This window comes from Hyperoodon ampullatus (genome assembly GCF_949752795.1).
Source record: "Hyperoodon ampullatus genome assembly, chromosome: 4".
Taxonomy (NCBI): Eukaryota; Metazoa; Chordata; class Mammalia; order Artiodactyla; family Ziphiidae; genus Hyperoodon; species Hyperoodon ampullatus.
Window position 1 is genome coordinate 13,256,544 of NC_136917.1, and position 26,490 is coordinate 13,283,033.

At 49.9% G+C, this 26,490-nt stretch overlaps 1 protein-coding gene across 2 annotated transcripts in view; it reads right to left on the reverse strand.

Moving 5' to 3' along the window:
• Nucleotides 1–26,490, reverse strand: part of SLIT3 (slit guidance ligand 3) — a gene marked incomplete at its 5' end in the record, with an annotated part of 578,559 nt that overhangs the window by 50,107 nt on the left and 501,962 nt on the right. For both annotated transcript variants that reach the window (XM_079702652.1, XM_079702651.1), the window contains 6 exons: nucleotides 1,517–1,588; nucleotides 9,974–10,045; nucleotides 10,876–10,947; nucleotides 13,347–13,415; nucleotides 22,490–22,622; nucleotides 23,709–23,872. In XM_079702652.1, coding sequence (XP_079558778.1) covers nucleotides 1,517–1,588; nucleotides 9,974–10,045; nucleotides 10,876–10,947; nucleotides 13,347–13,415; nucleotides 22,490–22,622; nucleotides 23,709–23,872 — 582 coding nt within the window. The remainder of the gene's footprint in view (nucleotides 1–1,516; nucleotides 1,589–9,973; nucleotides 10,046–10,875; nucleotides 10,948–13,346; nucleotides 13,416–22,489; nucleotides 22,623–23,708; nucleotides 23,873–26,490) is intronic.

Here is a 26,490-nt window from a genome sequence, read left to right on the forward strand (position 1 = left end):
AGCAGAGACTTCACTGGGGTGACAATCCCTGCAGATGTTTCAACCCCACCCAAGCCCCTCCCATCCCTAAGGCTTTGCTCTCACCTACCCTGGTAAGACTCCATCCTCAACTCACTCCCAATCTCAGCCCCTCCAGGAGGCTTCCTGGACCTCTGGCCATTGATGATCTGGCTCTCTTGCCCCACTAAAGGTTGCCCTGGAGGATGTACTCTGCAGAGAAGGTTTTGATACCCAGCAACCTAGGAAGCAGCTTCAGACCACTGAAGGAGCTCAGAACATGCCGCCCCCAAATATGCTGCTTTGTCTGTTGACTATTTTGAGCTGAAGGCACTTGAGAAACAGCAGATGCTGTTTCTAGCTAAAAGCAGGTCATATTTCCTATGAGAAAGGTACCCTCCCCGGGCCAGGAAGAGAAGGGAGTTGATACCAAAATGGATCTGTACAAACAAACCTACTAAAATAACGCTGATCTTCCATCAGTTTCTGCGTGATTTCCTAGTCCCGGTCCCATGATTTACCGCCCCTAGTCCAAGCTCCTCTGTCGTGTCAGAGCCCCACGCTTCATCATTCTTTGTGTAAAAATGGCATATAAGCCTTTGGGGCCCAATGGCTTCTTTGGGTTTTCATTCTCCTTTTGAAGACTCCCTCATGCACATAAAAATATTAAATACATTTGTATGCTTTTCTCCTGTTAATCTGTCTTATGTCAGGCCGGCCACAGAGCCTAAGAGAGTAGAAGGAAGGTTCTCCTCCCAGACACCACTCAGCTTACAAGTGCAGGGGAGGGAAATGGTATCAGCCAGTGCAGACACCTCCAAAGTGCTGTCTGAGGAAGAAAATACGAAAACTTCTGCTGATTTTTAACCATAGCCTTTAACATTTCTATTTTTTGAATGTTTTATAATATGCATACAAAATATATCAGTGTTGTATATGTGCACAATACAAAAATAATTAAATATACAGACAGCAGGTATACAAACTCAAGCATTTTCACTGGCAGAGGTATGTAATACCTAATATTTATGGGCCTCAGTCTCCCCTGTGTAAAATGGGAGGGGACTACCTGATGCCGAGTGTAGAAAGAATATGTGCTTTGGCGTCAAGGCAAACCTGGATTTGAACCAGGTCTCTGCCACCTACTAGCTGTGCGACCCTTGGACCAGTTCTTCGGCCTTTCTTAACTTCAGTTTCATCATGTCTAATAAGGAGATAAAAATGCCTTACTGCTGTGAGAAATATATGAGATAATTCATCTAAAGTGTTGAGCACATAGTAAGAGTTTTATGTTCATTCTTATTAAATATTTACATTGTTTACATAATTATGTCTCTGAAGGCATCTGAAGCAGAGAACACAAAATGTGCACAATGTGGGTACATTTTTGTAAATAAAACACACTCTATTCATATGGAAAGAACCATACTGAGGTGGTAGCACTGATAGTATTATCTCTGGCATTATAATCTTTTCTGTTTTGAGGATATGCACGTGGGGGAGAAACAGGGCTACTTACAGATGGGAAAGAGAGGTCAGGTCATTGAAGGAGCCTTCGGGAACGCTGGAGATGTCGTTGCCATGGAGGGTTCTGAAGCAGAAGCACAGGTCAGAAGGTTAACCCCCAGTAACAGCTCTGAACTCAGTACACTCTCTTGGCGTCCCAGGCTGGCCCAGTCATGCCTCTGAGCATGCAGAGCCCCACTGCCAGCAGCGGGAGGGGATGTCTCCTTCATTGTCACGTGCACGGATGTTTCCGTGCCTAGATGAGCTGCAGGGATGTCGGGAGTAGAGGGTTAGGGAAAGACAAAGATGAATCAGACGGACTTGGGATGGAATCAGAAATCAGTCCCTTTCAGCTGTGGAACCTTGGGTGCGTTACTTTCCTTTTCCTGGCCTCCATTTTTGCACCTGAAACATGGAGACAAAGCAATCTAGTGAAGGCACTGGGGTTTCAGAGATAATGTGAAGAACTATGGTTGAGACCAGAAGTTCTGGAGCTGGGCTGCTTGCACTCAAACCCTGACTCTGTCACTTACCAGCTGTGTGACTATGGGGAAAGTTACTTACCCTCTCTGTGCCTTGGTTTCCTATCATAAAATGGGAATGAAAGAAAGTAAAAAGATTTGCCGCAGAAGGTACCTTCGGTTGTGGGTGCATTAGTCCACGTAGAGCCTGGCATTTTCTAAGTACTAAATGGTTAACCTTATTAATATTTGTAAAAGGTCTTGAACAATGCCTGGTACAGATCAAGAAACTGGTTCCCTTCATATTCACCTAGAGAGATTTTAGGGAGATTGAGAAATGCTATCAGTCCCAGCTCAGAAGACAAAGGGAAGGGGGCACTCAGCTCCTGGGGAGACTCCCTGGAGCCGGACACTCATCTTTGTGGGAAAGGGTGTGGCATTACCCACACACGCATGTGGGTGTTGTTCTTGTGTGCACCTGAGTGCATTATCCGACAGTGTGTCCGAGGGGCCAGGCAACCTGCTTGGGTTTAATCATACCTCTCTCCACCCTGCGGTGTAATAGCTGGAAGCTATGCTCACTTGCAGGGTGGTGGCACATACTGAGCTTTCAATAAGTGCCTGGAGAACAGGTTTTTGAAAGAAATTGAAGGAACGTGGCTCCGCTGCTCAAGTAAAAACATGAGCAAGCCCACAATTCGTGGGTTATACCCTCCATGGAAGGATTAGTCATCCACTGCATACAAAAAATCCCCAAACTGCTGACTCACTTTGGGGCTGGCCCGTGAAATGCAAGGAGTGACATTCGTAGAAACTCAAAGGTTTCCTTAGTGGCTGCTGGGCACCGTCCCCTGGGCTGTGAAAGGAGCCCTAGTTAAACAAAGGGGGTGATTAACGTTGACTGTGAAAGTGTAAACAGGATAGTAACTTATGAATCTGCTCTACTGTTTTCCTTTTAGCTGATGTTAGCTTGCCCTGGGTCTTCAGCTGAAATATAGATGTGAGCTTAATTACACTTAATAATGAGCAGAGCCTCTCAAAGCTGACTGAGCATCAGGGCTAATACACATGCAGATTTCTGAGGCCCATTCCCAGAGATTCTGATTCAGTGGGTCTGGGGTGGGGCCTGAGGTTCTGCATTTCTAACACCCACATGCCAGCCACCCCCCGCCCCCGCCACCAGGTCCCTGGTCTCCCTGAATGGCAGGGTGAAAGCTTTCCTTGAAGCTTAGGCAGCCAGGAGAGCAGGGTGAGGGTACCCAGTCCTCTAAAGAGTGTTCGTGGAAGCTTCTCACCTCCCTGAGTAAGAAGGGGCTAGAAGCACTTCCTCACACTTTTATCAGTATCATTTAGTCTCTAATCCACGTGGTTATTTATGAATCACACCGGCTCCGTCTGCTATTAACTTGGATGACTTCACGGCTGCTTGCTGTTTGGCGAATGCACCCAGCCCCACCGTTAATCATTTCAGAATGCGGCTCGGGCCCCTGGAGAGGCACAAAGCCCTAATTTAAAAACACCAAATGACCCAAAGGCAGCTTTGGTACTGTGACCCCTGCAAGTCGCACTCCCATTTATTATGAGCTGATCCACTGAGGTCTCTATAAACTGCAGAGTAATGGGGCTGTAATTTACTGGGACAATGCTAAAGAAATCTGCCTACACTGTAGTTTCTGGCTCCTGGTTTGGCCCCCAAAGAAGGACTCTTGCATGTCCAACCACCCTCCTAAAGGATGCCAGGGGAGCAGCACAAATGTGCCCTCCCAGGAAGCACTAAGCACTGCCCCTTTCCCTCTCGTTCTCCCTTACACCTCACAGGGAGCTGGTGCAGGCAAGCGACTCTGAACTGGGCATGACTCATCTTCAAGCATCCGGGACTCTTTTTTCCCTCCTGACTCTTAGGAGGGGTTAAGGCAGACTAGGGAATTTCAGGATGCAGATGAGGACATCATGAGAGCAACTGGAGGGCATAACCATCCCCTGTCAGTTCTGGGTTGCCTGAATCTGGGTCTCCGAATCTCTAGGTGCTCACAGTTTGTATGATAGATGACGGGAACTATCCTCATCCTAAAGGTGGGATGCGGTGGGTGAATTCTCTTCTGAGCAACACAGGCCACTCCCAGGTGACCTGGGGTTTAAGGTCTGGAGTCAGATAGCCTGGGTTCGAATCTCTATTCTGATAATCACTGTCTGTGTGACCTGAGACAATGGACATTATTTCTGTGCCTCAGTTTTCTCATCTCTAAAATAGAGGAATTCTTAGTATCTACTTAGAGTAGATACCTTTTGGGGGGTATGGGTTGATCAACATCCTTCTCCTCTTTTCTGTAACAGTTCCTCCCTCTTCCATTAGGGAATCACCCCTCCCCACTTCTGAGTCCAAGTGGTCTGGCCTCATGGGCAGAGCTATGGACCAGGTCTGCCCAATCGGAGTCACAGTGATTGGTTTGAGGTTGAGTATGTGACCTAAGTAGGCCACTGAGAGATATTTCTGGGGCTTTCCTTGGAACTACTAGGACAGAGGCAGTTTCATTTTGAGAGGCAGAAAGAGATGCATTTCTGACAGTACCACTGGAGTACCTGCATCCAGCCATAGAATCTAATACCTACTACTGCATTTTTCAGTTACCTGCATCGATAAATTCTCTTTTTCTGCCTAAGGTGGTTTGAACTGATTTTCTTTTCCTTTAGTCAGGAAGGGATCTAATATACTGCTTCCTAAGCTAGGATTTAAAGATACAATGCAAGTGGTTCAGCTGGTGCAGGATGCAATGCAGGGCCAGCACACGGTAAGCCCTCACTCGGGTCAGCCACGATTATTGCAAGCATCGTCATGACTCCTTCCCCGCTATGTTCTTGGACATATTTGGGGCCATTCCCCTCAAGGCGTTACCCGCTTAGAGTAGAAGCGTGAAGGTATGCAGCCTATCATCCCAAAGGAGCCCCGTGGAGGATTCCAGGAGACACACTGAATTTTGGCAGAGCTTCCCTGTGTCCATCACCTTTCGGCCCATGTCTTTCATGCCACCCCACTCATTAATTCTCATCCCAGGCCTCTCTGGGCAAGGAAAAAAACACTCCCTTTTTAAAAAGGCCATGTCCCCCCCAGTCTTCAAGAAAAGTCTGAAATGAGAGGCAATAAAAATAGATGATAACCTACGACGGAGCAGGATGGAAGGCGATGGAACACTGGGCTAGAAGCCAGAAGACATGGGTTCCAGCCTTGGGTTCTGCTCCCACCTTATGACGGGTCGGCAGCATCTCCTCCTGTTCTCACACCCAGAAGCCACATTCCAGCCAAAGCTGGAGCTTCCTGGACATCCCACCCCTCCATCCCCAGGCACATGCCCTTCCTGACTTCCAGGCTTCTGTCCAGTGCATTTATATTTTCCCTGCCTAGAATGTTCTTCACTCCCATCCCTATTTGGGTAACTCCCTCTGGCATCCCAGACTCAGCCTTGGGAGCAGAAGTTAAGAGCAGTGATTCTGAGAGTAAACAGTCTTGGGTTCAGATCCCAACTTTACTCTCTCCTCGTTGTGTCACTTGGGGAAAGCTACTCAATTTTGCCAAGCCTCTGTTTCCTCATCTGGGAAATGGGGATAATGGTGGTATATTCTTCATAGAATTGATGGGAAGCGTGAATATGACAATGTAGCTAAAGCATTTAGCCCAGCGTGCAGTGCATAGTCAAGGTTTAACAAGTGTCAGCAGTGATAACTACCTCTGAGAAAGTCTTTTTTTTTTTTTTTGGTACGCGGGCCTCTCACTGTTGTGGCGTTTCCCGTCTCGGAGCACAGGCTCCGGACGCGCAGGCTCAGCGGCCATGGCTCACGGGCCCAGCCGCTACGCGGCATGTGGGATCTTCCCGAACCGGGGCACGAACCCATGTCCCCTGCATCGGCAGGCGGACTCTCAACCACTGCGCCACCAGGGAAGCCCCAGAAAGTCTTTTTGGTGGCCAGTACTGGCTTCCATGCCTCTCACTTGTATTCCTATGGCTCTTTCACAGGCATCACCCTGTACTGTAGTTGTTTGTCTATTTCCTGTTCTAGACCGTGTGATCTCTGAAAGCGGGAACTGTGCTATATTCACTATTTGTGCCCCACCCGCCGCGGTATTTAGCCTAGCATTTAGCTCACAGTGGGCATTCAGGGAAGGATGAAGAAGTGAATGATGTGAGCAAGTCATCAAACCTTTCTGAATCTGCCTCCTTGTCTTATAAATGAGTGGTTTGGACAGGGTTTCTGAGACTCACTCCCCACTTCTAAAATTCATAATTAAACTTTTTTTTTTTTTTTTGGTGGCACAAAAGGGCCACACCAGGACCACAAGGAGTCACCTTTTGGCTCACCAGAATCGCCTGATGTTCAACAGCTGGTCAAAAATGGAATGGGATTGTCTGGGAAGCGAGCGAGCTCTTAGTCTCTGAAGGTAATCAAGCAAAAGGGCAAATGGAGCCCTTTGCAGAGATGTTTTAGGGAGGGTCCATGCCACCAGTTGAGCAGTGGTGAATAGCCGCATGTGCATAAACAGCAAGCAGAGTCTTATTTCAGGGAACAGGAGCTAAAAAAATACGGATGATGAATGATAATCCCGCTCGCTCCCTCACAAGCACACACTGACACGGTCCTGGCGCTAACTGATTCCAGGTGGCCCTCCTGCAGCTGGGGCTGGGGGGTGACAGTTGGGACCACACGCACACAAGGCATGTGGCTCGGCGTGGGGCAAAGATCAGGGAACACACAGATCCCCAAAAAAGGACTAGAACGTCCTGGAGGATGTTCTCTTCTGGCTATTTTTAGATTAGGAGTGAGGTAGGAGAAGTATATTTTCACACAAAGTTTTGTTCTCAAAGCTCCTTGACCAATATCCTGTCTCTGAAATGTATTCATATCCACCCACCAACACACACACACACACACACACACACACACACACACACACACACACACACACACACACACACACACACTCTCTCTCTCTCTCTCTCTCTCTCTCTCTCTCTCTCTCTCTCTCTCTCTCTCTCCCTCTCTCCCTCTCTCTCTCTCCCCCTCCTTCTCTCTCTCCTTCCTAAATGTCAGGTCTTTCTTGCTGCTTTCCACAGCACTCTTTGGCCTTTGTCTATGGCTGAACCTTGCTGTTTATCCTGCTTCCTCACCCCAAACTGCCAGCATCCCTGGGTCTCTGGTTATTTCTGAAATTCTAATCAAATTAATGAAACCCATTAGAAATGTGAAAAGAATATATGAATGACCACATGCAGTTACAGGTACTGCAATTTCTGATTTCCAAAATCCTGTTTTGCTTCCCAACCCCCCAAATTATAAATATGTTAGTGTCTTCATTCATCTTTAACTTTGTCTTCATTTATAACAGAAATGATTTGATATTACCCATTAGCTATCAATGGTTTTCTTCATTTATTTGCCCATGTTCCCTTATAGTCCTTCATGGTTATCAATGTTATAATTGATACGGTTACAGTTACTAGATAGCAGTGTGGAAACCTGTTTACCACATAGTGTTATGCGGAAAAATAAACCTAATTTGTATATATGTTACAATTGTACATATATACAGTTATAATTGTAACAATATACAAATTAGGCTTATTTTTCCACATAATGCAATGTGGTAAACAGGTTCCCACTCTGCTATTAGTTTTCCTCTTTTAATAATTGCACTTCATCGACTGGTTGCATCATGCTTTACTTAAATATTTCCCCACTGTGGCCTTCTGGGTAATATTTAAAATTCAGGTTAAAAATTACAGTGCAACCAAGATCTTAATGCAGAGAACCCTTCTCTCTTTTTGGATACCCTTTCGTAAAAATTCCTAGATGTGCAGTTACTGGGAGAAAGGATACAAATATCCTTTAAAAGAAACGCAGTCCATAAACATTTTAATTTTTCCTGCCTTGGCCCTTATGCAGAAAATGGTTGCTCCCCACTGAGGTAGATAGTTGGAATGAGGGCCTCTAAGACCCTCTTTAATCGACAAGAGCCCATGATTCTAAAATGATGGTGCAAAAAGCCTACTCATTCTGAATTCAAGAAGCAAGCACAAGTGTGTTGGGTGTTTTATGTGGACTCCTGGTGAACTAATGACAGCACTGGTTCTGGAGTGACACCAACGAGGTGCTGAGGAAGGAGGAAATCCTGGATAGGGGGGTGATGTGCACCCCACCACCCTGGTAGACAGACAGATGGACAGGCAAACTTTCTCTTTCTCCCTTCCACATGTTGAGCTGTCCCAACCAAAACTACTCTAATTATGAACATAGGCACACGGATCCCATTGAAATGGCAGGTCACACCCCCTGGCAGCCAAGCTATGCCCAGAACTGGAAGACTGGAATGGGGGGACAATAGATTGGGATTGAGGGGAGATGGTGGGGGTGGGGTGCAGCAGGTCCAGCCCCAGCCAATGAGATGAGCCCATCTCCCGTTGTGTTCAACTCAAAACAGGGAAATGGTTCTGCTGATGTTTCCATTCTCAAGCTCCCCAGAGAAGATAGATAATAAATAAGTGACAGTAACAGATTGCACACTGTCAGCACGGGTACTTCTTTGCCCCCCACAGAATTGATTTTTAATAACAGCACAGATGACATGTGGCAGGAGTTGTCGCTGACACTGGTGTTTTGTGGGCCTCAATAAATCACATCAGCCTGGAGGCTCCGAAATGGACCTGCTCATTGGGTGCTGTCTGCCAACCGTAACTGGGTCCTGGGAAGGATCCCGGGGCTCTGAGTCAGGAGGCTGGACTCTGCAACCTCCTGACTGCTGAATCTTGGGCCAGCGACTTCACCAATCTGGGTCTCAGTTTTCCTGTCTTTAAAATGGACATAACCCTCTCAACCGCATAGCATTATGAGGCAATGACCATGAAAAGCCCCATAAAATATGGTTTTCACTATTATAGTCATAATGGGCCAGAAGGGAAAGAAGTTGATAGGTTTGGGGGCAGAGCGTCTGGCATCTCTGTTCTCATGGGAATGTCATTCAAAGGATCCTCCCTTGCCAGCAAAATAGGTGCAAGATGGGCAGGCAGAAATATCAGGTGACAATGGGCCCAGGGTTGGGGTGGCAGTGAGGTGCCATTCCTGCTCTTGCAAGTGCTCATGTGAGAATAGTCATAACAAATGAATATAAAGTGTCTACCATGGGCCAGAGCTGTGCTAAGTGCGTTACGTACAATATCTCATTTAATCCTCATAAGACCCTGTGAGGCCATTACCGTCGTTATCTGATTTCATGATGAGAAGACACACAGCTAGGGAGGGCAGAGCTATGCCTGGAGAGCAGGGGACTCCATGGCCATCTTGCCTTTGCTCAGAGCTCATCTGCCTCAGTTAGCTGTCCACTACCCTTGTGTAGGCCAGGGCCAGGCAGGTATCATAAGGTGACAAGAGGTGGGTGGGTGATGTGCAGGCTGCAGAACTCTGTTCAACGGGGCGGGATGGCTCAGCCCTGCAGGAATGCAGAGGGGAGCCCTGGGAGGCCAGGTCTCTCCATTTTCCAAGAGAGTGTAGAAATCAGGATTTATATGAGAAACCTCCTGATGTTTAAATGTGGGCAACTTATTAAAACTTTAAGGATACTTTATGAGTTGACTCGGCTGCGAACGGATGGCTATGTGTGTGCGCTGGCCCTGCACAGTGTGCTCTGCTAGGGTGCAGAATATAATTGCATAGAATTGCAGATCCTAATCCTCGCAAGGGATGTGCTATGGATCCCATTTTGCACATAAAGAAGTGGGAACTCAGAGGAGTTAGTGATGTGTGGCAGGTTCCACAGAGGAAGTGAGCTGGAACAGGGAGTGACTGACTCTTAAGCATGAGCTCTCTCTGCCCCATTGAGCAAATTAAGAGTGTTGGGTTAGGGGAGGGGCACATGGCGGGCAGAGTGGGCTCTGAGCAAGGAAGAGCAGGGAACAGGAGTGCTCAGTCCTGCCTGCTGTTACCCAGCGAAGTAGAAGTAGAAGTCAGCGCACTGGGGTACTCACAGCACTCGGAGGGACCGCAGCCCATTGAAGGAGTGGATGGGGATGCATCGCAGCCGGTTGTAGCTCAGGATCCTGTGGAAGACGACACACAGGCTCTGTTGGTTCCTCCTATTCTTAGTTACTGATGCATGCATTGTCCATACTGGACCAGTCAAAGTAAATGGTTTCTTTACCCTCCCAATTTTTTTTTTTTTTTTTGCGGTACGCGGGCCTCTCACTGTTGTGGCCTCTCCTGTTGCGGAGCACAGGCTCCAGAAGTGCAGGCTCAGTGGCCATGGCTCACGGGCCCAGACGCTCCGCGGCATGTGGGATCCTCCCGGACCGGGGCAAGAACCCGTGTCCCCTGCATCAGCAGGCTGACTCTCAACCACTGCGCCACCAGGGAAGCCCTACCCTCCCAATTTTAATAGACTGACAAAAAGCATCCTAGGGATAAGGGAAAGAGAAACATTCCCCATCACTCCAGGAAGCTCACTGGCTTCATTTCCCATTTTCCTCCTATGTTCCTTAGCAGGCTGGCTCCCTAACCAGCTTTGCCATCACCTCCATCTATTGTCAGATGGTGAGTGCTCACAGTGTACAGAGCTAATGGGAAATAAATGGGTCTGAGCAAAATATAATTGTGTAGGGAAACCCTCACTGGGAGAGAAAATTCACAAATCACAGAAGGTATTCCAAAGAGGAACTTCTTCAGAAGTAATTAGGTGCCAACTCCTCTCTAACCACCCGGACAGTGGAGTTCTGACCTACTCTGTTTTCCTTCTGATGATTAAGGTCTGCCCTGTGCTGGGTCAGCCACAGCCCTGAGGATCGCTAGAGCGGAGCATGTAAGCCTGAGGGGAAAGAGGAAGGATGCACTTAGTATCAGGCCCATGTTAATCACAGCAGCTCACTGTACTCACAGGGTGGAGAGGTGAGACATGTTACTGAAGGTGTAGTTGGTCAGCATGCCAATGCTGTTGTTGCTCAGGTCACTAGGAAAAGTAAGCAGAAGGGTCACATTGTACTGTTAGTTGCATCCGAAGGGGGTCGTTCCCAACTTTCACACATGCATGCATGCCTCCTATCCATGCATCCACCCATCCATCTGCCCGTCTGCCCACCCATCCATGCATCCATTCATCCATCCATCCATCCACCTGTCCATATGTCCATCCACCCATCTGTCCGTTCATCTGTCCGTCTGCCCATTCATCTGCCCATCTGTCCATCTGCTCATCTGTCCATCTACCCATCCATTTGTCCATCCACTTATCTTCCCATCCATCCATCCATCCATCCATCCATCCATCCAACCATCTGTCCATCCGCCCATCCATCTGTCCATCCACTTATCTTCCCATCCATCCATCCACCCATCTATCCATCCACCCATCCACCGATCTGTCCATCTGTCCATCCATGCATCTGTCCATCCACCCATCTGCCCATTCATTCATCCACCCACCCATCCATCCATCCACTGGTCTGTCTGTCCATACACCTATCTGCCTATCTGTCCATCCATCCATTCCTCCACCCACCCCCCACCCACCTTCCCATCCACCCACCCCCCCCACCTTCCCATCCATCCATCCATCCATCCATCCATCCATCCCACCCCCACCTTCCCATCCATCCATCCATCCATCCTACCCCCACCTTCCCATCCATCCATCCATTCATCCATCTGCCCATCCATCCACCCATCCACCCATCTGTCCATCTGTCCATCCATGCATCTGTCCATCCACCCATCTGCCCATTCATTCGTCCACCCACCCATCCATCCATCCACTGGTCTGTCTGTCCATACACCTATCTGCCTATCTGTCCATCCATCCATTCCTCCACCCACCCCCCACCCACCTTCCCATCCATCCACCCCCCCCACCCACCTTCCCATCCATCCATCCATCCACCCCCCCCACCTTCCCATCCATCCATCCATCCATCTGCCCATCCATCCACCCATCCGCCCATCTGTCTATTCACCCATCTGCCCATTCATCTGTATATACATCCATCTGTCCACCCATCCATCTGTCTGCCCATCCATCCACCCATCCACTCATCCTCCCCATATGTCCACCAGCCCATCCATCCATCTGTCCATCCACCCATCTATCATCCATCCATCCATCCATCTGTCCATCTGCCACCCATCTGTCCATCTGTTGGCCCAGCTGTCCATCCATCCATCTATCCACCCATCCATCTATTCACCTATCCACCCATTAGTCCAAATGTTCATTTTTTTTACTGAAGATTTATTCAACCAGTCATTCCACCAATTGTTGTTCATTCATTCATCTATTTATTCAGCTATTCAAACATTCAGTGGTGTCTATCCATCGATTTTATTCTACCAGCAAAACATAACACCTAAGGTAACAATTTCTCCTTGTTGTAGTGCTTTTTCCCCCTGATCAATTCTTCTCCTCATAGCCCCTCCAACATCCCTCTCTTCCAGCATTCATTTATTCCATCTTATCAGATTCTCTCTTGGGGCAATGAGGTTGATGGGAGTGTGGTCCTTTGCCAACTGCAAGCTCCAGCTTCTCCCCAAGGATAAGTATCCAAAGCAGTGGTTTTCAACATCAGCTGTACATTAGCATCATCTGGGGAGCTTTAGTTCTCCGAGGCCTAGGTTTCATGCCCAGATATTCCGATTTAATTGGTGTAAGGCAGGCTTGAGCATCAGTATTTAAAACAAACCCCAAACTACTGTGATATATAATCAGCTGAGGTTGAGGGCCATTGCTCCGGGGCTCCCTGCCCCCTAAGCAGATGGGGCATCTTTCAACAGCACTTGCCCAAGGATCCTGGGTGCCCTCTTGGCAAGGCAGGGAGGGACAAAGCTCAAGGACTCCCCAGCTTCCTGGGCCCCGCCCATGCCCAGCAGCCCTGCACCTCATTCAGAGGTTTTCCTGGGTTTTGGCCGACTTGGAGCCAGTAGCGGCTCCCACCTGAAAGATCCTCAATTTGAACCAGCTGCTTAGAACATTTTCTGAGTAACTAAAGAAGGAGGAAGAAGAAATGCCAAATTTATGCTTTTAGCAAACCTAAGTGCAGCCACAGCTTGCAAGAAACTGAGGGATCTCAGGAATTTAACTGGGAGACCAGGTCAGAGGCTCCAAGCCAAGGAGGAAGGTACCACAGGTGGCCAATGAGGCCCGGATCTGGGTACTTCTGCATGAAGTCCTCACTGGGTAAGACCTGGCACATCTGGCCGGCCCATCCTTCCCAGCTGCCTCTTGCCACTCCACCCAGAGGGAAAAGTGCAGGAATGCCCCCCAAAGCCTGCAGCGCTGCCCTACCCACCCTCTGCATCAGTTTCCTGCCCTCCCTAAGGACAGAAAATGAAATATCCCACCAACGCTGGGCTCCTTACATGAGTGTCAGGTGTCGGAGGGTGGGCAGCTCCTTGGGCACGGCTGTTAAGTGGTTTCCTTCCAGGTACCTGAAAGAGAGGTGCAGAGTCACGTCGGGCAAAGAGACACTGGGCACACTGCCGTTATCTCAAGATGCCTCTCCTGACTTCCCAGGCTGGATTGGGTCCCTGTTTTGCTCTCTCATGGCTCTTTTTTCCCCCACTTCAAAGCATATACTACATTTGTCATCTAATATTTATCTGTGTGATTGCTCAACTAATGACACTTTTCCCCACTGGGCTGCTAAGCTCCATGATGGCAGGGCTCTTGCCTAAAATTGCCCAGGGTTGGAGCCCCCTAAGACTGTGTACAGAGCGGCACACAGTAGGTGTTCAGTAAATTATTTGTTGAATAAAGCACCCACTTTGTACCTGGCCTGCACAATACCCTTACATGGCAGGGATTCACAGTTGAGAAAACAGAAGTTCAGAGATGTTAAAACGCCTGCCCAAGGTCACACAGCGAGTGGTTGAGTTAGGACTTGAACCCAGGTCTGACTGCAGTCTTATCACAGTTCCAAATGGCCTCTATTTAGCTACCGGCAGGTGTGGAGAACTGAGCCATTAAGAACCCTAATTCCGTGTTGAGTATTTCTGATATGCATCTGGAAGCTGAGGAGACAGGGCATGTTCCTGGAGCCCTGTGCTCTAGTCCCCAGCAGGAGGACCACATGCAGGATGGGACAGGGGTCAGAATGAGGCTGTACCAACAGAAGGAGACCCCTCCTGAACGGGCAAAGGCTGAGCCTAGACCTGCCTGGACTGTGGGGTCCTGTGCCAACCTGCTCATCAGACACCAGAGGGTGGTTGAAGATAGAGAAGGAAGTCGTGTTTTGATGATGAATTACAAAGGTTATGACTACCCTAAAGAGGGAACATGGGCTGATTCATTTATCCCCACCCTCGCTGTAGACCCCTTTCCCTGGGCTTCCTGTTGCTCTAAGGACAACATAGCAAACTCTTTAAGATGGCTTATAAGGTCTGCTCTCGTCTCCTGGGTGAGTCTCCCTTGATATAAAGCCCTCGTAGCTTCCTCGCCCATAACAGTCAACATCCGGCCGCTGCTGTTCGTTGGTGCCGTGCCTGCCTTAGGCTCCACGAAGGCAGACCCTAGGTCTACCTTTTCCTAGCTCAGGGCTTCTTAAACTGTACTGTACATATGAATCACCTGGGATCTTGCTAAAAAGCAGATTCTGATCCAGTAGGTCTGCCATCAGGTTGGAGAGTCTGCATTCTTGATAGGCTCTTGGGAGATGGTGGAGCTCATTCATGGTCTACAGGCCATATATATATATATTTTTTTGGCGGTACACGGGCCTCTCACTGTGGTGGCCTCTCCCATTGCGGAGCACAGGCTCCGGACGCGCAGGCTCAGCGGCCATGGCTCACGGGCCCAGCCGCTCCGCGGCATGTGGGATCCTCCCGGACCAGGGCACGAACCCGTATCCCCTGCATCGGCAGGCAGACTCTCAACCACTGCGCCACCAGGGAAGCCCTACAGGCCACATTTTGAGTAATGAGGTGCTAACACACTGCCTGACATCCAGTAGACCCAGCACAAAATGACTGAATGGGATGAAATGGGTTAAAATATGATATGGGTAAGTGTGTCAGTGACCAAACCGGACTTAGCTTTAGGGACAACTTGTCCTTACCTTACCTTAAAGGTAAGGCATTGGGCATTACCTTAAAGTAAGGCCAAGTGACTTTATTCCCTTGGCTGGCCCCGAGGGATCCTTGTGGCACAGAACATTGGGCAGGACCCCACACGGTCTCTGGTTGCCATGGCATGTTGGATTAATGTCCCTTTGGTCCTCAATCTTTGTTGTACATCTATTGCTCTAAGAACTATGCTAGATGCTGGGGGAGATACAAAGATGAACCAGACCCCATTTCTGCCTTCAGGGAGCTTGATCATCTGACTTAAAATTCAGCCGTGTACATGTTTAGATTATGCCCTCAGGCAGAGGAGCTAAGAGAAATGTATTCACTGATGTAGTCATTTATTCAGGCAGAAATATTTATTGGGCAACTGCAATGTGCCAGGTATCGTATATACTGGTGAATAAGATAGGGGTGGTGCCTACTTTCTGGCATTTAAAAATCTAATGTGTGTGTGGGAAGGAAGGAGAGAGTGAGAGAGGGAGAGAGAGGGAGAGGGAGGGAGAGAGAAGTGACACACACATAAAGTAACATAAATTACAAATTGCAATGTGTGGTTTGAAGGAAAGGAACAAGGTGTAGTGATAGACAATGCCCAAAGCTTCCTGCAGAAAGATGCAGCTAAGGAGGAGATGCAGCATTGGAGACTGCAGCCTGGGGAGGGCCCTGAACTTGAAGGAAAGGCTGGGGAAGCCAAAGGCTGGTGGGTGAAGGGAGGATGGTGGGAGGTGAGGCAGATCACACTGTGGTCAGTTCATTCACCTGTCAGAATGGCTATCGTCAGAAAGGCAAGAAACAACAAGTGTCAGCAAGGATGTGGAGAAAAGGTAGCCCTCGTGCGCTGCTGGAATGTAAAATGGTGCAGTCACTATGGAAAACAGTATGAAGTTTCCTCAAAAAATGAAAAATTGAACTACCATACATCCAGTAATTCCACTTCTGGGAATTTATCTAAAGAAAACGAACACACCAATTTGAAAAGATACATGTACACCCCGGGCTTCCCTGGTAGCGCAGTGGTTAAGAATCCGCCTGCTAATGCAGGGGACACAGGTTTGAGCAGTGCAGAAAGTGCAGAATGTCCCTGGTGACCTGGCAGGGGACACAGGTTCGAGCCCTAGTCCAGGAAGATCCCACATGCCACGGAGCAGCTAAGCCCATGCGCCACAACTACTGAGCCTGCGCTCTAGAGCCCACGTGACACAACTACTGAAGCCACGCGCTTAGAGCCCGTGCTCTGCAACAAGAGAAGCCACCGCAACGAGAAGTGCGCGCACCACAACGAAGAGTAGCCCTTGCTCGCCGCAACTAGAGAAAGCCCGCGTGCAGCAACGAAGACCCAACACAGCCAAAAATAAATAAAATACATAAATTTATAAAAAAAATACATGTACCCCAATGTTCATAGAAGTCTTCTGTACAACAGCCAAGCCATAGAAGCAACCTAAGTGTCCATCAGTAGATGAATGGATAAGGAAGATGCGGTATATATACAATGGAATACTACTCAACCATAAAAAGAATGAAATTCTGCCATTTGCAGCAACATGGATGGACCTAGAAGGTATTATGTAAGTAAAATAAGTCAGACAGAGAAAGCCAAATACGGTATGATTTCACTTAAATGTGGAATCTAAAAACCAAAATAAAGCAGAAACAGACTCCCAGATTCAGAGAACTGGTGGTTGCCAGAGAGGAGGGGGCCAGGGGGTGGATGAAATAGGTGAAGGGGGTTAGGAGGTACCCATTTCCAGCTACAAAATAAATAAGTCACAGGGAGGAAATGTACAGCATAAGGAATATATTCAATAGCACCATATATGATGATGGATGGTAACTGGTCTTATTGGGGTGATCATTTCATAATGTATAGAAACAGTCAATCACTATGTACCTGAAACAAATACAATATTATATGTTAATTATAACTCAATTAAAAAAAAAACCCAGACTCCCTAAAAACCAAAGTGCAAAGAGAGGCCATGACTGCAGACAGGTGCAGGGGCCGGCGTTTTGGAGAGCTTCCTGAATGCCTTTTCCCCAGCATCACCTGCAGGACATTTACATTTTGGGTGGACACTGGCCCTGCCCCTCGTCAGGGGATGGCGGTGGAGGGGCAGGCATCTGAGGGGACGCTGCCAGCTCTCTCTGCTGGGCAGGGAGGCTGCAGGCATGGCGGGATTCCGAGGTCTATGCAGGCTGAAGGAGGGGAGACAAGCCGTGCTGGGCCGCCGCCTGGTCACCTGCAGGAAGTGCTTTGTGGATGAGTGGCTTGGAGGGAAGCTGGGAGGCAGAAGCTGGATGAATGCGCAGGGCTGCTGGGGAGGCGCTGGTCCCAAGAGCACCTCTGCTAGAGGGAGACTAATTAACCCCAGGGGAGGGAGCAGCCTGCAGGAGTCTGGCCTCAGCCTGGCAGCACTCTCTCACCCTCTTCCGCTGCTCGTTCTCTGACTCTCTCTCGTTTGTTTGCTACAATTACTTAGCAAACTTGAGGCATCTAAGATGAAACCCAGGATAAAACACCGAAACCCCAAGTCTCCTTGCTGGGGTGTTTTTAGAAGACCCTGTGGCAAGCACATCGGAGGGTGGGCCTATGGCTTGGGCTTGCTGTGTGTCTTGAGGTATGTTACTCAACCTCAGAGACAGCACAATGACAAGGACAATAACAAAACCCAGACAAAATTCACCGGCATTAGCTGAGGTGTACATGCCAGTGCTTTGGGAGAAAGACGCTCGTCTGTTATCTCCTTTAATCCTCTGGCGTTGGGGGGTGTATTTTGCTGGGTATATTTGTCCATTTCGTTGGCAAGAACACTGAGGTGCAGAGAGGTATAAACAGTAAGCTCAGGAGCTGGGATCTAAACGCAGATCTGTTGGACTCCAGAGCCCGAGAAGTCAGCCCTATGCTGCTTCACCTCTCCACTCTGTGTCTCTCATTTCCACTTTTGGCCGTCTCAGCCCAGGAGGATATGCTCTCCTCTGTAACTGATTTGCTAACCCTCACTAGAATGTAAGCTGCACGAAGCTGGGTGTTTTGCCAGTTTTGTTTCCTGCTGTATCCCAGAACATAGTATGCTCAGCTCAGCTCATGGTAGGGCCTCAAATATTTGTTGAATGAATGAATGAATGAATGTGGTGAAAGGCTGTTCACAGGACCTTGGATTAAAAAGGCAAAAACCGACAGTGGTGTCAAGGAGTGCCCTTGGCCTGGCCTAGCTCCATCTGCAGGGCAGGCCGTGCTCCACAAATGCATGCACTTGCTAAACAGTTGAATAAATGCACAAATGACCACTGGGATTCAGGGATGCTGACAGCATCCTCATCTGACACAGGGAGGTTCAGGACCCTGGATGATGGGCAACATGACACAGATGATTCTGGAGCCTCTGGAGCCTACCATGCCAGTCTCCCTGGGCTCTAGCCTGGCTCTGGTTAGGACTATGCTGATTATATCGTCCTCTCTCCCTGCTTAAAATCCTTCCCTGTCTTCCACTGCTTGTTGGAGAAGGGCTACCCAACTCTTGCTCAAATCCTGCAAAGCCTTCTGTGGTCTGTCCTGTACCAGTCAGGATTCTCCAGAGAACCAAATAGGAAATACGAATATATTACATATACACATATATTAATACACACACATATGTAGAGAGAGAGAGAGAGAGAGAGAGAGAGAGAGAGAGAGAGAGAGAGAGAGAGAGAGAGAGAGAGATGAAGAGAGAATTTATTCTAAGGAAGGTCAGGCAGGCAGACTTGAAATTCAAGCCGGACTTTTATGTTACAGTCAGGAGGCAAAATTCCCTCTTTTCCAGGAAACCTCAGTGTTTTGTTCTTAAGGTCTTCAACGGATTTTATGAGGCCCACCTCCACATTAGAAAGGGTGGTCATCTCCTTTACTTCAAAAGCCAGCTGACTGTAGATGTTGATGCATCTACAAAGTACCTTCACGGCAACATCTAGCTCATGTTTGCCCAAACAACTGGGCACCACAGCGTGGCTGAGTTGACACACGAAATTAACCCTTGCAGTCCCTGCCTGCCTCTCTGGTTCACCTTACAGCAAACTCTCCCTTGACCTCTGGCTCCACCTCCACTGACCTTACCCCTCCTCGAACGCCCCACGTTCCGCTTGGTGCATCGCTTCCCTGATACCATCCCCCGCACCCCCTGGGGACATCCTTTACATGAATTTGTGATGATGAGGCAGAATCATGTCTGTTTTGCTCACTAGAGCATCCTTGTACACTAGCGGGCAACAGTAGATGTTCAGGAAACATCGTCTGTGTGATGAAGACCCCAGAACTCCCCAGGTGCTGTTGCATTTGGCACTGCGGAGCCAAGTGGGAGCTGCGAGGGAGCTGTTTTAAGTGCAGAATGTCCCTGGCGACCTGGCATCGAGGCTCAGAAGATGCGGAATCAAAAGGTTTCACTTCAGAAATGCAGACGCGGTTGTGTGGGAAAGCGCTCTTTGTAGGAAGCCCTTCATGAACACTCTGAACTCCAACGTTGCCTCTAGCCTGCAGCCCAGGCCCCGGAGGGACCCCTTCAGAAGACTGCACTCTTGCCCTGCCAGCCTTAGAACTACTAGAGCATTTCGAGCAGGTCAACCTTCGCGCTGATCTGCATTTAAATGCTCTGTTTCAGCCCCAGCGCAAGCACACGAGGACACGGCTGCCTCGCATGAAAATCCACACGGAGCGTTGAAGGGATTGTTCCCCATTTCTGTTTCGAGCTTTGTGGTGCTGACGAGGGCCGCACAAAGAATTCTTCGACCTACTGAATGGTGAAGGAGGAGGGCAGCCACCTTCCAGGAGCCCCAACTCCAAGCCAGGAGTCCGACTGGGGGCCTGGGGTGATGCACGGGCAACTCCGGAGTCGGGCAGCTGAGCTTCATATTCAGGCTCCACTAGCTAATAGCTGTGTGACCTTGGGCAAATTAATTACCCTCTCTGAGCTTCTGTTTCCTCATCTGTAAAATGACGTTGATAATAATCACCACCTTGAAGTGATAATGAAGATTAGATGAGACTTTCTGTGGAAAGCCTTGGAGCGGTGCCTGGCTCTAGTATCTCTGAATTATTCAATACAGTTTGAATATATATATACATATGTATATACTTAACCTCTCTGAGCTTGCATTTCATCTGTTTACACGCACAGATACATTCATACATATACGTGCACACACATACATCTCCCCACCCCTTCTCAGTGAATTAAACTTAATTTTGTTTTGTAAGTTGGCAGCTCTGCCCGAGAGAACTAATGAAGCCAAGGGAGCTGGAAAGCCAGTGTTGGAAACACTGAATCTGGACCCAGCCAGTGTCCCTGAGCAAGCGACCTCCAAGCCCCAGTTTCCTGGGCCTGCCAGCTTTCACTTTCTCTGGCGTCTCTTTTCTTGCCTCCCTCTCCCCTCCAGGAGATGGTCTGGGAACAGGGGTGAGGGCTGCCCTCCTTGGCGAGCTCTGGAACCCACGTCTGGCACAGGGAAGCACCATCATTTCCAAAGCAGGAAATCAGGTCTCCTCCCAAAGCTCTGAAGTTTACCTTATAATTACGGCCAATTATCTTTGCCATTTCAATCTGTGTTTCGTGAGCTTTGGGGAAAAGCATCCGAGGGCCTGTTTTCATGGCATTTTCTTCTCTTTGACACGTGACACTTGGCACTCAATTAGCCCAGGAAGGAGGCATGTACCTGGGTCATTTCCTGCAGTCCCCACCCCAAGCCCAGCCCAGCCGGGAAAGGGCGTGGAGCTCATGCACATCTCTGAGGGCACGGCCCCAGCCCAAACCCAGGGCTGACACAGACTTTTTAGCGACTATCCCGACTTTTCCTTCTTTCCCTTGGGCTGGCAGCCCTTGTTACAGCCTCACTGAGTGTCAGGAGACGCCGGGAGCTGTAACACACACCCAGGAACCTCTCAGCCATTCTAGACCAGAGCGTGGTCAGCTTCCACCCCATGAGGCACTGGCAAGAGCCAGAGGGCGTGTGCTAAGCTGGCTCAGAGGAGGGGGGGTGCCTGGGGTCCGGGCAGAGAGGGCCAGAGTGAGAGGTGGGCGGTGGCGTGCCCCGGCCAGGCCCTCTGGGTTTCCGCCAGCCCCTCTCCTGGCCTGCGCCCTCCCAGCACACGGCCTCAGCTCGGGCAGCCTCCCTCCCTTCCCATCATCCGCTCCTTGCCCTTTAGATTCCAGCTCCACCCGCACCGCCCTCCCCAGAGCAGCTTTCTCCAATCTTCACATCGAAGTCAAATCTCCCTACTTTCGGATGTCATAGCAACCTTGATTCCTCTTCTTTGTAGTGCTTTTCACGGCTGTCATGTCACATGTGCCTCTGAGATGATCGAGTGAATGTCAACCTCCCCCACTAAACCGTGAGCCCACGCGTGGAGGGGTCACGCCTGTTTTGTGTACCACTGTCTCTCCAGTGTTAGCAGAGTGCCTGAGGCAAGTGGCACCCGACAAATGTGTAGAGTGAATGAATGGGAGACTGAACGTGGCTTGCATGCCTGTGCCAGTGTGTGGTGTTCACCTGGCCGCAGCTGCTGTGCTCCTGGGACATTCTCGAGAGGCCTCCCTGCCTGTGGGACTCTTTGAGCTTCCCCGGGGGCAGAAATAACGTTTTATCCACAACAGTAAGAGCCCTTCAGGAAGAGAAGGGCCTCTCTTTCATTTAACTGGGAGCTTCTGGGGCAGGAGGAACCCCTGAGGAGTTAGTGTCAGGAGCTTGGGCTATGGAATAAGAAGGCTCCTGGGTGGAGAGTGAGCAGAACCCAGAACTAAGATCTCATCTGTAAAATGGGTGGGGTTTTTTTTTTGTGTTTTTTTTTTTTTTTTGAGGTACGCGGGCCTCTCACTGCTGTGGCCTCTCCCGTTGCGGAGCACAGGCTCCGGACGCGCAGGCCCAGCGGCCATGGCTCACGGGCCTAGCCTCTCCACGGCATGTGGGATCTTCCCAGACCGGGGCACGAACCCGTGTCCCCTGCATCGGCAGGCAGACTCCCAACCACTGCGCCACCAGGGAAGCCCAAAATGGGTGTTTTTAAGGTAGAACAGGAACATATTTGTAGAAGTGCTTGGTAAGCCATAGTGCCTGTGGGCCCATGTTCTGACGATTATCCTGTGCTGTTTCTGGTGTCAGACTGAGGGACTATGGGGGAATCTAGAAGGCAGGGTGCAGAGCAGGGGACTGGGGGTGATAGAGAAAACGAGACAACAGCCCTCCCACTTGTATTCTGGGTACTCGTCACCTGCCAGGCAGAGGCTTGGGGAGGGGAGCTTCCTGTCCCCGTGTGCAAGCTGCCGCCTGCCCCCTGCTGAGGCTCTGACACCACCTTGCTGGGACCCATTCAGGTAGGGCATCCCCAGGCTGTCTTGCTTGCAGGGGTGAAGTGTGACGGATGCCCGTAGTGGCAGGACTACAGGGTGTCAGTGGTGGTGGGGGGTACTTACAGCTCCGTCACGTCCTTGGGGATGCCTTTGGGGAGGGCGTGGAGCCCCTTGTTGCTGCATCGCACCACCGTCTCCATGCAGGTGCACTGCTCGGGGCAGCGCGGCCCCAGCTGGCAGCTGCTCTCATCATTGCCTGTGGAGACCCGGGGAGTGAGCATGGCGCGGGTGAGAGAGGTCCATTCCCCGACCCAGCCGCCTGCAGGAAAGGGAAGCCCTCCGCTTCGAGCCAGAACTGGGAATGAGGAGCTTGCTGGTCTTATCCGTGGTTGGAAGGGAAAGAAGATGCACCTGGGTTGGGGAATAGGGCTGCCCATCTTCCACCTCATCTAACATAAAACAAAGACGCTAACAACTTGATTAACCAGGTGTTAGCTATGGAAGAGGTTACTGTTAACCAGATCTGGATAAGGCAAGTTGACTGAAGGGGTGGTTGGGGTAGAGGCAGGGCCCTATCTACCCCCCTCCTTCTCCTCCCTCTCTCCACACCTTCCACTGTACAATCCCTCTGGCGTGGTCAACGTGTCCCCAGCCCCCATTTATATTAACCTCAGTTAATCTACAAACCAGTTCATCCGTCTCTAGATAACCTAAAGTTGACCAAGTAAAACCTGTGCTGGCTTGAATTTATGCAAACAAATATGCCCTCTGGAATCCTGACACTCAAAGCCTTGAATCTTCAAGTATTCGTACTGCCTAGCCAGTGACAGGAATTTCCCAGAAGCTCATCTTGAAGTCTGTTTCCCATGAGCACATACTCTCAGCCTCATGATGATGCAGGCAGGAAAACTTCGGCCCAGGGCTCCCACGTACAGTTGTGTAGGTAGCGTACTGCACAAGGGTGCCCCACCATCTAATGGGCGCCAACCTCACTGTGGATACAGCAGATTAAGATATTTGGTCCAACAGTGTCTTCACAGATGGCTGTAAAGTATCTCGTTTTAACAAAAGCAGTATATTATGACAGATTTCTGACTGATGGAGGTCAAATGTCTTTAGAAAGAGGTACCTGTTCTTAATTTGCACGACAGAGCCATGTGGGCTGGAAGCAGGCCTGCAGAGCCCTTCAGAGCTCAGGCTGCATGCTGAGGGCAGAGGAGAATCAGATCTCGGGGTGGGGGGGGTCCTGACCTGCAGTTACCGCCTGCCCGCACCTCTTTTCTCTTGTAGCTTCCTTGTCTTCCCAGGTGTTCCTCCCCTGCCCTGCCCCCAGCCTTCCTACCTTCACAGGTGAAGTCCTGGATGGCCACGTCCTGGATGGGAATCTCCTTGAGGAAGAAGGGCTTCTGGCACCGGGGGTTCCCACTTACGATTCGCCTCTTCCTCAACCACTTGCCGAGCCAGGCCAGGTGGCAGTTGCAGTTGAAGGGGTTGGACAGGAGGTTTCTGGGAGGAGAGAAGGGCCGTCTCTGAATGGTTAGCCTCTACCCTTGTCCCGTGGGAGCTGGTCCTGGGATCCAGGTCTGCAAGCCTAGGGCCTGGCTCTCCAGGCAGGTCTGCTTCCGGTTCAGGGGAAGGAGAAAGGATGAAGGAGGAAGAGGTCTGGGAAAAGGAAGGCAGGCTCTCTTCTAAAACCCGGAGGCAGTCTTTGCAAGGGTCTCCTTCCAGACCTCGGCGGACGGACGCAGTCGCCGCCATGCCCTCCTTTGTTTGATGAGCTCCAGCTGTGTGAACTGCCTCAATTCCTCCGCAGGGATTTTCTTACACTTAGAGCCTTCATGTGTGCTGCTCCTCCGGCCGGGGATGAATTTCTCTAGGGGGTGCCTGGCTGGCCCCTCCTCTTCCTTCAGCCCTCAGCTTAAATGACCCCTCCTCCAAGAAGCCCCTCATCTCCAGGGAAATGAAAAGTGCTGCCCTGGCCTGTTCTCCCCACTCATTTCCTCCACAGTATCCATCCGAGCTGGTAACGCCTCCCTCCTTGGACTCTCAGTTCCCGGAGGGGAGGGACCAGGTCTGTCTGTCCTGCTCTGGGTCTCCAGGAACTAGTAGGACATTGGCATAGGCACTTTATACGAATCTGTCAGATGCAGTGATAGGACAGGTGGAGGGCTGAGGGCAGCTATCACTTTCTGAGGGTTTTCTAGAGGACAGGAACCGGGCTAAGTGCTTTATAAATCCATTTTCTCATCCAGACTTCTCACGGCAACCCTAGGAAGGAGGGGACAGTATTCTCATCTCACAAATGAGGAATGTAAAACTTAGGGAGGTTACAGAAGAGGGCTGGAGAGCCCTTGAGGGGCTGCGGTTTGACATGGCAATTAAGGGCTTGGGAGTCAGTCCTTCCTGGGGTTGATTCGGGCTCTGACGCTCAGTAGCTGTGAGGAGGTGGGCAAGTTCCTTCCCCTGTCGGAGCTGGTTCCCTTCATGCTTTGTGACTCTAGCCCTCTTGGCATCTTTCGTGTCTTTGGATTCCCAGTGCAGAGGCGTCCAGGAGGGGTGAGAAGTGGGCTGAGATAAACCAACCCACCCATGCTAGTTCTAACCCACTGTCCTCTATCTTCATGTCACTCATTCATTCAACTCATCCACTTATTCAACCATTATATAATGGGCCAGGCTTAGTGCCAGGCTCAGGTGTAGCCCCTGAGGATAGAGGAGTGAACAAAACAGTCATATATCCTTCCTCCTTCATCCCTCTGGAACGTATGCTCCAGCTGATGGGAGGCAGACGATATGTAATTAACAACAAAAAGTATAGTATGTTAGGAAATGGTCAGTGCTATGGAAAAAATGAGAAGAGCAAGGCTGGAAGAACTGGGGGTGATGGCAAAGGGGTGGAACATGGCAGAGGGGTGGAACGGGGCTGAGGCAACTGACATTTGAGCAAATAATAGAAGGAGGGGAGGGAGCCAGGGGGAGGGCTTTCCAGGTAGTGGGAACAGCCAGCGCAAAGTTCTAAGGTGGAAGCGGGCCTGGGGTGTGCGCAGGCCAGTGAGGCCAGTGGGGCTAGAATGCAAGGAGGTTCTGAGGGGCTAGACGGCATGGGGCCTTTAGGACGTTCTGTAACTCTGGCTTTTATTGCCAGTGGGGTGGCTGTATGGGAGCATGACCACGGGCAGCAACAGGAGATGCAGCAACAGCCTTTCTCTTCTGTCTCCCAAAGGGTCTTTGGAGAAGGGAAGGGAGGGGAAAATGAACCACCAACTAAGGGTAACAGAGCCACACAGAAATACTATGAGAAACCATAAAAGCTAACATGTGCTGAGTACTTTTTATATCTCAGGCCCCTGCTGTGCATTTTACCAATATTAACAAATTCAGTCCTCATAACAGTCCTATGAGGTGGATTATGAGAAGGGACAATTAAAGCACAGAGATGAAGTGACTCTTCCAAGGCACGCAGCTAACAAGAGGTAAAGCTAGGATAGGGACCCAGAAAATTTGGCTCTAGAGCCCAACGCTTTCACCATTATTCTAAACAGCTTCCCTTACCAATACAGTGAATATTGTGGGCAGAAAAATTCATCCAGAAAGCTAGATTCTAACTGGTTCTGATACACATTTAAGCAGTCAGTGACATCATTTTAAAACCCCCTGTCACATCATGTCACTGGCCTGCTTAAAACCTTCTGTGGCTTCCTGATGTGTTTTGGATAAAGACCAAAATGGCCCATGGCAGTCCTGCAGCCTGGCCCTGGTCTCCGCTCCAGCCTTGCCCACTCTGTACTATGACCACAGTGGACTTTGCTCAGTCCTGCATATCTGCTCTGCTTCAACCTAGCACAGGGCCTTTGCACATGCTCTTCCCGCTGAAAGGAATACACTTCCTGCTTTCACAAACAAGCCAACTCCCACTCACCTTCCAGAGCATAGCTCCAGTGCTCCTCGACAAAGCCTATGTTAGGCTTTCATATCACTGTGGACCTCCCTTCTGTGGCAACTCGCTATGCTGTGAGCTCCAGGAAGGAGGGCCCACGTCTGTGAATCCTCAGTAGCAAACGGTGCCTGGCACATGGAGGGAGCCTGCCAAGTGTTTAAGTTGACAGATGGATAGATGACCTTGG